The sequence below is a fragment of the Triticum urartu genome, chromosome 3 (genome assembly GCF_003073215.2).
Source record: "Triticum urartu cultivar G1812 chromosome 3, Tu2.1, whole genome shotgun sequence".
Classification (NCBI taxonomy): domain Eukaryota; kingdom Viridiplantae; phylum Streptophyta; class Magnoliopsida; order Poales; family Poaceae; genus Triticum; species Triticum urartu.
Genome location: NC_053024.1, coordinates 238,546,314 through 238,559,270, shown reverse-complemented (window position 1 = coordinate 238,559,270; position 12,957 = coordinate 238,546,314). Strand labels below are relative to the sequence as shown.

The 12,957-nt window shown below is 43.6% G+C and overlaps 1 protein-coding gene across 1 annotated transcript; it reads right to left on the bottom strand.

The window, feature by feature from the left end:
- Nucleotides 1-1,625: 1,625 nt before the first annotated feature.
- Nucleotides 1,626-11,153, bottom strand: LOC125543742 (rhomboid-like protein 20). Its single transcript, XM_048707205.1, has 8 exons — nucleotides 10,825-11,153; nucleotides 10,621-10,721; nucleotides 8,295-8,435; nucleotides 7,834-7,900; nucleotides 3,613-3,767; nucleotides 3,427-3,528; nucleotides 2,761-2,880; nucleotides 1,626-2,107 (listed from the first exon to the last, which is right to left on the bottom strand). Exons 1-8 carry the CDS (start codon nucleotides 10,850-10,852, stop codon nucleotides 1,940-1,942), a joined length of 882 nt encoding a protein of 293 aa, XP_048563162.1. The 5' UTR covers nucleotides 10,853-11,153; the 3' UTR covers nucleotides 1,626-1,939.
- Nucleotides 11,154-12,957: the final 1,804 nt, after the last annotated feature.

Here is a 12,957-nt window from a genome sequence, read left to right as displayed (position 1 = left end):
AAACATTGTGGCCAATTGATGCTCGAAGAGTCCTAGCGATCCCTCTCCCTATGCATAATATGTCGGATTTCATTGCTTGGAGCTATACTAAAAATGGTTTGTTTACTGTACGATCAACTTATTTGGAGGAATAGAATAAACAACACAGTAGGAAACTGTAATACACAAATGGTATGGGTAGAAGTAAGGGCAATCCTATTTGGGGTAAGATCTGGAAATTAGCTTTAGCAGTGTGTGTGTGTGTGTGGGGGGGGGGGGTATGAGACAGTTAAAAGAGCTTGTGTGGTCGATCGGGCGGGAGAGACAATCCTTGAATTAGTACTCGTCATGCCAGATCAAGAACTATCTATATTGGGTTTTCAGAATGCACTGGAGATGATCATTATAACCGTGTGGTATCTATGGTGAAATAGACGGAAGCTAGTTCATGAGGGAATGTTTAAAGAGGCGTACTAAACCTCGATGGGGATTTGTGCTAGAACGACAAATTATGTTAATGCCCCCTAATGCAAAGAGAAAAAATGAAGGATGGATCAGACCCCCTAGGGGGTTTGTTAAGCTGAATGTGGATGTTTTTTAATCATGATTTGTTAAGGGGCACATCGGGTGCCGTTCTTAGGGATGACAAAGGAAATTTCATTGCTGGCGGAAATTAGAAAATTGAATGGTGTGTTGATGTGCTGACAGCTAAAGCATTGGCACTTAGGTTCGGCTTATTGCCGACACAAAAGGTGGGTTGCAATCGTCTCGTTATTAACTCTGACAACATTCAACATGAAAGTCATTGACACAATGAAGAATGAAGGACATTCTGCAGGAGCGACGACCGCAGTTTTTGATGATTGCTATTTTATAGCTTGCGATTTTCCACTTACTAGTTTTGAACATTGGAAAGCAAATAAAGTAGCTCATGAACTTGCTAGTCTAGCAAAATGTTTCGTGACAAGGGATTGGGTGGAGGAACCTATGAAACAAATTGTACCTCTTCTTATAAACTACGTAACCATTATTTCTAATTAATAAAGTTGCTGATGTTTTTCAAAAAAAAGAACTTGCTTTTCAAAAGATTTTTTTGTCAAAACATGGCAGTGCGGTATCAGTTTCGAAGATGTCTTGAGAACACACGATGAAAACATATTTTGATTTGGACACACGGTTTGGAGGAATGCATTTTCTAATACTCGACGATCAAGTTTCATATATAACCATGCGCCAACCTTCCGGGGTGATCACAATTAGTATTATTTTCTTTCTTCACTATTATGACAGCCCGAGCCCCAAATGTTATGCTATATACTACTCCCTCTGTTGAAAAATACCCGCTCCGTTTCTAATATATGACGTTTTAGTAGTTCAATGTCACATATTTAGGAATGAAGGGAGTACTAAATATATGATGTTTTAGTAGTTCAATGTCACATATTTAGGAATGAAGGGAGTATAAGATGTTCTAACTTTTTTCTGAATTGGATGTACATAGACACATTTAAGTGTGTTTGTTCACTCATTTCAGTCTGTATGTAGTTCATATTGAAATATCCAAAACATCTTAAGGGATTTTTCTTTATCAGTAGCTTCGAGTAAATATTATGATACGAATGCAGGAGGAACTTAGATCTGATTCATGTGTGCATAATGAAACTGCTTTCAGGCTGCAAAACAATTTTACACTATGATTGAAATGTTTATGTATCACCTATCCTACAAGCTGAATTTCAAATGGTACATTGCCTCTGAGTTGAGAAAACTCTTTAGTATTGACATGTGACCACACTAACTGCAGCAAATGTTTCCCGGCTTCCTAAGCTGTCAACTAGGAAGGAACATGTTCAACTTCTCCAAACCACTACCATGAGTTCACCGATCTGTTGTCGAATGCGCGGGGAACAACCATTCATGGCCAGATATAACCAGTTCAGCCCGCCATATCATTTCTGGCTCAATGAGACTGCGCTTCAAGCAGGATGTTTGTGGCTACATTGATATCATTTCTGGCTCGCACGAGGGCCTGTCTCGCAGCATTGCTGTCAAAGCCCATCGATACCAGCATAGCAATGGAGGACTCTGGGGGCTCCACAACAGGAGCAAACCCAGTAGACGGCTGGTTCTGTTTGCAAAAGGAACATGATCAAAAGATTAACCAGCGTAAATAGCATCAGGTTGTTGATATCCTTTTGTGAAGTGCATAGAAATTCAATATTATTCATAATAAGTTTAAAGTCTTGTAACCCCTCAATCAACAGTTGTCGTGTGCAGTAGAAAAATAATACAGATGATGGTTTGTATGTACCAAATGAAACCTAGTAACCCGTTAGATGTGAACTATCAATAGTCTTGTGAACAATATCAACCATACAGGCAAGTCTGCTATTTATACTTGGGTTAAGGTTAAATATCTAATTGGTCCATGTTCACTTCAGTGACTGTAGATCTTCGACACATATGATTGAATGGTACCACAAAAATAATATCTAACTCGGTGAAAGTTGCCCGTTATAATATGCTTACGTGGCCATCTGCACTTCATGTGAACAGACACTGTCTAAACAATGAACAATCAACGCCAGAATCCAGAATGACGAAGAAAATATTAACCTTGCAGGCATTTTTATATTTATAAAGGACAGTACTTTAGCGTTGCTAATATTTAACCAGGCAATTTCTGAGTTCAACTCGACAGCTGTACTTCACGTGAACAGAATCTAGAGGGATCAATGCATGGAGAAATCAAGCTTCCAAAATAGCATTTCAGAAACTAACCTGAACAGTACGGCCTGTATGCGAAGGCACATTTCCAACAAGACTTCTTGACGGCCGAGATGAGCTTGCTGAAGGAGGTGCAAAAAATCTTGCGAAAAATGATGCAACAATCTGTGGAAGCTGCACAAAGGAGAAGGAACTTAACAAGAAAACAAAACAGGAAGAATAGAGCATCTACACTCTACAGGGATTTATATATGAAAATAATTGCAAAGAACACCGACAATATTAATCAATAATTTGAGCATTAATATACTCCAATTAACACCACCTGCTACCATTAGTCAGCATGGACCATACTGGCTGTCTTGTATGTTTTCTTAATTACTTGATAACACCAGTACCTAGACATAACCTATGCCAACATTACATTACTTGCTGATTGCATATCTAATAATTTGGAAAGCTGGGTCATGGACAGCAGCCAAGGGTATCATCCAAGGGGCACTAACTTCTTTAAATGAAAAGGAGCTAGAACTACCATGGTGCTGATAAGATATAATGCATAATTTCAGGCAAGCCAGAGAACTACACAGAAAAATGAAAATCAACCATATAAAATGACAACCAAAAAGATACAAGGTCAATAGCAGTCCATCACGCAAAGAAAAAGGTAACAGGACTACACAGAAGTGCAAAAGGAAAAAAAAAAAGAGATCTTATAACCTTCCTCCGGCGGATGCCAAACACATTGAGACGATAGAGCGAACCGGCAATCAGGCCACAAATACCAGGAATAAGGGAACGCTTCCAAGAAGATACAAGAAGCTGCCATGAGAAACAGGATAGGTGAGTAATTTAATATTCAAATTTAAATGGTATAGAAATGGTTCAGTTCTGATACAAACTAACCTGCAGGCCAGCTAGGTATATGAATGATTTATCACTGAAATTAATGCCAAAAATACGAAATCGTGAAGTGATGGGAATGTCGAGGAAAAAAGGAATAAACGAGGCAAATATAAGGCCATAAGGTCCAGATGCAAGAGCAGTGATGTAGTTTGTATCTGCAAGAAAAACATGAAAGGGGGTGTCTAAATAATCTCATAACTGGATAACAGAGAACTCAACGAGTACATATGCTCACAATATGCAATGCTCATGATCACACGGGTGAAACAAAGCAATGCTCATGATTACACGACTAATTGCCATATAATATTACTGTGTAACCTCCTAGCACCAGCATTTCTATTGAAAAACTATGTTTGGAAGAAATCAATAGTCTAACTGTATGATGGCATGCAACCAACATCTCTAGATAAGGCTCACTGTAGTTAACTTGAATTAACAGCATACAACAGCAAAGCAGAGTGCAGCCAAAGAAAGCCTAAATCTTAGATTTAACACACAAAAATATCATATGTTAAGGGAAAATTCTGTCTCACAAAGATACATCTACTAAACTCCGCCTATGTTGTCTCAACATAGCCGGTCCCAAGCCCGGGTAAAGGAGGAGGGTTGTGATAGGCTTGGCGAGCCAACATAAAAACTCAGCCACTCTTATGGAGATGAAACCCAAAAGATTTTCGTTGGGGCGTAACCCTCTCAGCGACGCGCTACATCGGAACCCGGGTGTGGTGGAAAATGGGCAAGGGCCGGGCCGTCACCCCAAGGTGGCGCGCTGTATCTTGATCCGGATACGGTGGCAAGTGAGCGAGGATCGGGTCGTCGCATCCTTAGTGGCGCGCTACATCGGCGCCCGGATGTAGTGGAAAATGGGCAAGGGTCTTCGCATTTGACTTGACGAGTGCGAAGGGTAAGGAAGCTAGCCGAGCCTAGGAGGATTCGCTTAGGTAGCTGGAACGTAGGGTCTCTGACAGGGAAGCTTCGGGAGCTAGTTGATGCAGCGGTGAGGAGAGGTGTTGATATCCTTTGCGTCCAAGAAACCAAATGGAGAGGACAGACGGCGAAGGAGGTGGAGGATACCGGCTTCAAGCTGTGGTACACAGGGACGGCTGCAAACAGAAATGGCGTAGGCATCTTGATCAACAAGAGCCTCAAGTATGGAGTGGTAGACGTCAAGAGACGTGGGGACCGGATTATCCTGGTCAAGCTGGTAGTTGAGGACTTGGTTCTCAATGTTATCAGCGCGTATGCCCCGCAAGTAGGCCACAATGAGAACACCAAGAGGGAGTTCTGGGAAGGCCTGGAAGACATGGTTAGGAGTGTACCGATTGGTGAGAAGCTCTTCATAGGAGGAGACCTCAATGGCCACGTGGGTACATCTAACACAGGTTTTGAAGGGGCGCACGGAGGCTTTGGCTATGGCATCAGGAATCAAGAAGGAGAAGATGTCTTAAGCTTTGCTCTAGCCTACAACATGATTGTAGCTAACACCCTCTTTAGAAAGAGAGAATCACATCTGGTGACTTTTAGTAGTGGCCAACACTCTAGCCAGATTGATTTCATCCTCTCGAGAAGAGAAGATAGGCGTGCGTGCCTAGACTGTAAGGTGATACCTGGAGAGAGTGTTGTACCCCAGCATAAGCTGGTGGTTGCTGACTTCCGCTTTCGGATTCGTGTCCAGCGGGATAAGCGTGCCAAAGTCGCTAGAACGAAGTGGTGGAAGCTCAAGGGGGAGGTAGCTCTAGCGTTCAAGGAGAGGGTCATTAAGGAGGGCCCTTGGGAGGAAGGAGGAGATGCGAACAATGTGTGGACAAAGATGGCGACTTGCATTCGTAAGGTGGCCTCGGAGGAGCTTGGAGTGTCCAGGGGAAGGAGAAGCGAAGATAAGGATACCTGGTGGTGGAATGATGATGTCCAGAAGGCGATTAAAGAGAAGAAAGATTGCTTCAAACGCCTATACCTGGATAGGAGTGCAGACAACATAGAGAAGTACAAGATGGCGAAGAAGGCCGCAAAGCGAGCTGTTGGTGAAGCGAGGGGTCGGGCATATGAGGACCTCTACCAACGGTTAGGCACGAAGGAAGGTGAAAGGGACATCTATAAGATGGCCAAGATCCGAGAGAGGAAGACGAGGGATATTGGCCAAGTCAAATGCATCAAGGACGGAGCAGGCCAACTCTTGGTGAAGGACGAGGAGATTAAGCATAGATGGCGGGAGTACTTCGACAAGCTGTTCAATGGGGAGAATGAGAGTTCTACCATTGAACTGGACGACTCCTTTGATGAGACCAGCATGCGTTTTGTGCGGCGAATCCAGGAGTCTGAGGTCAAGGAGGCTTTAAAAAGGATGAAAGGAGGCAAGGCGATGGGCCCTGATTGTATCCCCATTGAGGTGTGGAAAGGTCTCGGGGACATAGCGATAGTATGGCTGACCAAGCTTTTCAACCTCATTTTTCGGGCAAACAAGATGCCAGAAGAATGGAGACGGAGTATATTAGTACCAATCTTCAAGAACAAGGGGGATGTTCAGAGTTGTACTAATTACCGTGGAATTAAGCTGATGGGCCATACAATGAAGCTATGGGAGAGAGTCATTGAGCACCGCTTAAGAAGAATGACAAGCGTGACCAAAAATCAGTTTGGTTTCATGCCTGGGAGGTCGACCATGGAAGCCATTTTCTTGGTACGACAACTTATGGAGAGATATAGGGAGCAAAAGAAGGACTTGCATATGGTGTTCATTGACTTGGAGAAGGCCTATGATAAGATACCGCGGAATGTCATGTGGTGGGCCTTGGAGAAACACAAAGTCCCAGCAAAGTACATTACCCTCATCAAGGACATGTACGATAATGTTGTGACAAGTGTTCGAACAAGTGATGTCGACACTGATGACTTCCCGATTAAGATAGGACTGCATCAGGGGTCAGCTTTGAGCCCTTATCTTTTTGCATTGGTGATGGATGAGGTCACAAGGGATATACAAGGAGATATCCCATGGTGCATGCTCTTTGCGGATGATGTGGTGCTAGTTGACGATAGTCGGACGGGGGTAAATGGGAAGTTAGAGTTATGGAGACAAACCTTGGAATCGAAAGGGTTTAGGCTTAGTATAGAACTAAAACCGAGTACATGATGTGCGGTTTCAGTACTACTAGGTGTGAGGACGAGGTTAGCCTTGATGGCCAGGTGGTACCTCAGAAGGACACCTTTCGGTATTTGGGGTCAATGCTGCAGGAGGATGGGGGTATTGATGAAGATGTGAACCATCGAATCAAAGCCGGATGGATGAAGTGGCGCCAAGCTTCTGGCATTCTCTGTGACAAGAGAGTGCCACAAAAGCTAAAAGGCAAGTTCTACAGGACGGCGGTTCGACCCGCAATGTTGTATGGCGCTGAGTGTTGGCCGACTAAAAGGCGACATGTTCAACAGTTAGGTGTGGCGGAGATGCGTATGTTGAGATGGATGTGTGGCCACACGAGGAAGGATCGAGTCCGGAATGATGATATACGAGATAGAGTTGGGGTAGCACCAATTGAAGAGAAGCTTGTCCAACATCGTCTGAGATGGTTTGGGCATATTCAGCGCAGGCCTCCAGAAGCTCCGGTGCATAGTGGACGGCTAAAGCGTGCGGAGAATGTCAAGAGAGGGCGGGGTAGACCGAATTTGACATGGGAGGAGTCCGTTAAGAGAGACCTGAAGGATTGGAGTATCACCAAAGAGCTAGCTATGGACAGGGGTGCGTGGAAGCTTGCTATCCATGTGCCAGAGCCATGAGTTGGTTGCGAGATCTTATGGGTTTCACCTCTAGCCTACCCCAACTTGTTTGGGACTAAAGGCTTTGTTGTTGTTGTTGTTGTTGTTGTAAGATACATCTACTAGTTGCAGCACTAAATGACGCTTTACGCTGCTAATTGGTCTACTGACATTTTATCAGGAGTTAGATATCCAGAAAATTGTATTGATCCCTCTGTAAACAAATGCAAATGTTTTAGGTCACTTTTTATATTTGTTTACAGAGGGAGTACAATATTTGTACATTTCCTTTTTGAGCAAGTACAACCAGCCATCTCAAGAACATCTTAATTACAGAGGTTCTAGAGGAGAATGGTAACAGTGTTACAAAGTAGCAGAGCCCATAGGTCATTAGCAATGTCCTCTTTTTCTTTTCCTTAAAGAAGGGTCTAGAGATGTTAGTCTCAGCAGTTTATCTAAATAGCATACCTTTCAGGAGAACCAAAGATAGAATCTCAAGAGGTAATGATACTGCGATAGAGAATAAACTAAAAACCTGCACAGCAGATTGAAATATATAAGCACTTGTGTTGTAGTTTTCTTACTAAGAAGCTTAAATATTTCATCTACTTCAATGTAACTTATTGAACTGAATCTGCTTGTCACGTTAATTGCATTGTATGGCCCCAAACTTTCTTGGGCATAACACAGACTCGTTAACTTGAGAACTTAACATTTAACTCTTTATACACTGCCAAAGTGATTCACTTGGGTCAATTAGGTCAATATTGGAGGCAATGCATACAGAATAGGTTTAAACCACCTTAAAAGTTTATGGACTTGAGTTCTCAAGCCCAGACATAATAATGCGATTTACTCCTGCTTCAGCCGTATTATTGATGTTGTTTATCTATCTTCATTAAATACCCGAGAGAATAACAAGTACTTACAGAGTATTTGTTAGAGCCCATCTGCCTCTCAAACACACGGAAATAATACAGAAGGTAGAGTCCAAACATCAACTCTGGTGTTGACTGAAAGGCAAATACAGATGCAAATATCCTCCAAACTCGAAAGTTCTTTATGATGTCCTGCAAGAATAATAGAAAAATGTTCAAACTTCATAAATATGTAACAAATCTCCAAGTAATAGAACATATGCAGCCGACCACATGTTTTGCATTGAAGTAGCTCGATCTCAAGGATAAATGAAATATTAATTGAACATCACTGACAGCTACAGGTTTGGATGCAATCACTACCGAGATTTAACTATTCACCTCTGGTTCCCCAAGAAAGGCTTGCAACATTTAGTATCACTAAAAGTTTAAAACTGGAAGGTGCACATATAAAATGGAACATAAGAAAGTAGCATCGTGCGCCAAAGGTCATATTGGTCAACTTGTCACCATACAAGTTTCCTAACGATTATCCATAAGATTGGTTAACATTTAAGCAATATGCCCTGTAAATTTTAAAGTTGAAGTGTTCTGAATAAATTTGGAAGACGCGTGCCCAGATTCCAGTAAATGAAAGTTCCATCATGGCCATCAGTCAGTTAACAGTTGAGAAACCTAAGCTGACAACCTTCTGTAGCTCCTTATGGAATTCCAATAGGTGTACTTCAATGAAACTTGTATGCCCCGTAATGAATGAGGGTTAAATGCCTATAGGAGAACTTCCTGACATGCTTTGGAGCAAAGAAATAGTTCATAAGGATTCCTGTCAAATTCTTCAACAAATGGGCTATGAGATAAGAATTTTAGAAGAAAACTACCAGTCTTACCTTAAGTTTTCTTCTCTTTGTCTAGAATTGATGTGTGAAGTCTGACATAAGACATTTGAAGTTCTCCTATGTTTTTGGTTCCAGTAGGATTCTAGGGTACATGACAGCCCAATTACTGTGGCTTTATATTTCTGCGTTTTCGAGTAACTGTCCAAATTGAGTCTTAACAGGTGTTATTGAGATGGGATGCCTCTACTAACTAAAGTACCAATAGCCAATTATTCCTGCTGATTTGTGTACCAAGCCATGTAAGTATGGGGAACCGGTCGTCGCCTCATCGGTATAGCTCCAGTGCAGGCATCGGGGTAGAAACTAAAGTTATTGTCATGAAGGAAAACAAAAAAGGTACGGCCATGTATTGGAATGTCCCAGTAGAAACACCTTAATCCAAAGCCCAGCCCACCAAGGATTCATGCTACTGTGGCACACAACATAGGCCTCCAGCCCAGTAAGGATTCATATAGCTGTGGCACACAACACAGGACATTCTTTTGTACTAGTTCCACTGGTGTGGTTGGAGCTAAAAAAGGGAAATGGATTACAGCAAGCTAACAAAGGGAAATGAACCACAGCAATCCGCAGTTCCACGGTTTAATTTTAAACCAGATTTGAACACCCCTGCCCTAGCATACCAGCAGAATTTACCAACCAATTCTGGAATTTACCAACCAAGCACAATAGGCACGCTAACACCTATAGTTCTTACCACAAAGAAGAACACCACCAATTCGACGATTAGACACCCATCCACCCAAATGGACACATGGGCGAGCAATCCTAGCCACTCCACTTATGACCAAACTTTTGTGTCCGATTACCGGTGTAAAATTCGGAGCCCAAAGTTTTTCCAAGCAAGGCCGAAAAACTTGCTTGGATGTCCGTTTTAGTTTTCTTAAATACCAGCGTTATACCATTCCTGGGCCACTTACACCTGAGAAATGTTATAGACCTCAATGGGCCACACTTATTTTCCGATGAAAGTTGATGACCGGCGGGAGATAGAGGCGAGACGATGCGAAAGAGCTAGTAACAGCGGCGATGACCATGGGAGTGAGCTCTATGGCGGCGGCGGCAGTGAACTCATGACGCTTGGCTGCGACGAGAGTGGGCCCTACAGCAGCAAGCCATGAAGTGGCGGCAAGACGGTGACGAGAGCGAGTTCATGGACGACGAGAGAAGGTCATCTAGACCGCCTGGCAGACTGGAACTAGCACGAGGGCAGCAGTATGTTCAGTTGGTATCCAATCTCTACTTCCCTGTAGCTGTCACTGAATGGCAGTTCATCAAAACAGAACTTTCACAACCGAAAATGTATTCAAGAGTTTTGTTGGTGGCTAGTAGAACACCGGACCGCCCTGTAAAATGTTCACAGGGGTATATATTTCAGAGCTCCTAAGCCGGGCCTAACCAACGGATTCACGCCTAAGGGCATCACGTCGCGTCTAAGGTACCAGAACTACTCAAGATTCGGCCCGAGGCTACCTACTGACCTGGTAGGAGAGGCCGAGGGCGCGGGCTCGGCGGTTCACACTGAAGACGACAGAGAGGAGGCCGCTGGCGAGGACGATCGCCCGCGTCACCGGCGCGTTATCTGCAAACAAGACGGGGCCGTTCCGATCAGGCGATCAGAACACGCCAGCTGAATCGAGAAAGGCGATTTGTGGGGCGGGGGTGAACCCGAGGTGGGAGCTTACGGAATCCGGAGACGCCTCCGCCCTGCATCGTTATCCCGCCGGGAACACGGCCGCCGGGCGGGGAGGCAGATGCGCTGTTCGTCCGATGAGGCGAGGGGGCCGTGGGCAGCCGGCCAGCCGGCCAGTATGCACCCGCGGCCGCCGCCTCCTCTTCTCGGCGGGCTCTCGTTTACTGGTTCCGGCGGGTCAGTCCCCGAGAAGAGAAGGGAAGGAGATGCGTAGGTGCGGCGGCAACAGCTGGAGGAGAACGAGTTTTTGGTTGCAGCCAGGGGTAGATGGCTATAGTCGCGGTATTCTGAGGGAGATGGAACGGAACACGTTGACGGTAGAGGTTGTTCGGGGGAGCTTTGGGCTCTCCGGCGTGGAGATTTCCACACGAATAAAATACACTAAAGGCCTTAGAAGTATTTCAAAGTGTGTCAATTATTCCCCTTAAAAAAATATAAGAGTGTTTAGTGATCTATAAACATTTTTATATTATGGAGCAGCTACCCCATTAGCCGGCGGATCTTTTAAAAAGATTCATCGCCTCACAAGCCTTCGGATGACACAATTGATAAGTCAAACATCTTCATCTACTTTGCAAAAAAGTTATGTTGCGTTTTTTTTTTGTTATATGAAGACATTCGCAACATGAAGACATTCGCAACAGAGGTTATGTTGTGTGTTTTTTTGTCACATAGATTGTGTTGCGGATGGGTCGTGTTGCGGATTTTTTTGCAACATGGGTCGTGTTGCAGGATTTTCTTGCAACATAGGCTGATTTGTAGGATCTAGCCTATGAGGGATCTATCCCTTAGCCGGTTTGCAACAAGGGGATTTTTCGAAAAGGGGCGTTTTATTACTTAAAAGATTTAAGCATTACACCCGATCTCTGCATAACTAAGATGCACATAGCCAAATAAGGTCCTCTCGCACAAACAAAAAATAAATAAAGCGAAATAAAAAATCCATATAACGCTTAAAGCGTAGGGGGCCAATTCTAAGATCATGCTGCCACCCATATTGGGTAAAAGTATTCCTCGCCGTAGCCTCTAATCGTGTACACACCTCCGTAAATAGGTCTCGATTCTCCACGCGCTGTAGAGAGGACCATAAATGAAGAGTCACGGTACATCTGTAGATAACCTGTATCAGAGAAATACTTTTACCATTAAAAACCTTATCATTTCTACATAGCCAAAGCAACCAAATAACGACAAGCGCTCCCACCCTGACAAGAGTTCTAAACTTGTGATCAATCCCATGTAACCAGTTGCCAAATACATTAGCAACACTACAAGGAGGATACCAGCCAGAAGCTATCTGGATGACTGACCATATAGAACGAGCCAATTTGCATTGGAAGAATAAATGTTTTATTGTCTCATCATGGTGACAAAAATCACATTGCGGAATTCCATGCCAATTCCTCTTAATAAGGTTATCTTTAGTAAGAATGACTCCACGACGAAGATACCATGCAAAAAATTTATTCTTAAGAGGTATCTTCATCTTTCAAATCTTCTTATTATTATCAACTGGTGCATCAGATTGGAGCAAAGCTCTGTACATGGACTCCACTAAGAATTGACCATTCCCATGTAGGTTCCAACAAAATACATCAGACCCATGTGACAATTGCACCGTGGACAACCGCTGGAGCAGGATGTTCCATGATTGGAGTCTGGGTCCAATTAAATCTCTTCTGAATGTCACATTTGGTGGAAATGATTCCATTACCGTGGCGATAGTATCACCCTTGTGACACACAATATTATACAGAGTTGGATATTGTTCTGGAGTGTGGCATTTCCTAGCCACTTGTCCTCCCGGAATCTAATTTCCAAGCCGTCCTTGATTGAGAAGGATCCATAGCAGAAGAAATATTTCTTCCTAGCCCTTAGACCCGCCCAACAGTGGGAATTCCCAGACTTCCAATATACTTGGGATACCTCCTTAGAACCCACATATTTCCTTCTTAGGAGGGTTTGCCATAAACCATCTTCTGTCAATAATTTAAACAACCATTTCCCGAGTAGGGCCCTATTCTTAACCTCAAGGTCATGAATGCCCAACCTGCCTTGGTCTTTGGGACGACAAACCACAGTCCATTTAGCCTGTCGATATTTCTTTCTCTCGTTATCTCCTTGC

Bases quoted from the DNA above. Each gene is read 5' to 3' on its own strand.
- LOC125543742 (XM_048707205.1), bottom strand. From the start codon at position 10,852: ATGCAGGGCGGAGGCGTCTCCGGATTCC. The intron at 7,901-8,294 runs GTAAGTACTTGT...TCTGCTGTGCAG, and splicing joins TGGGCTCTAACAAATACTCT to GTTTTTAGTTTATTCTCTAT. The intron at 3,768-7,833 runs GTATGCTATTTA...TTTTTCTTGCAG, and splicing joins ATCTTTGGTTCTCCTGAAAG to ATACAAACTACATCACTGCT.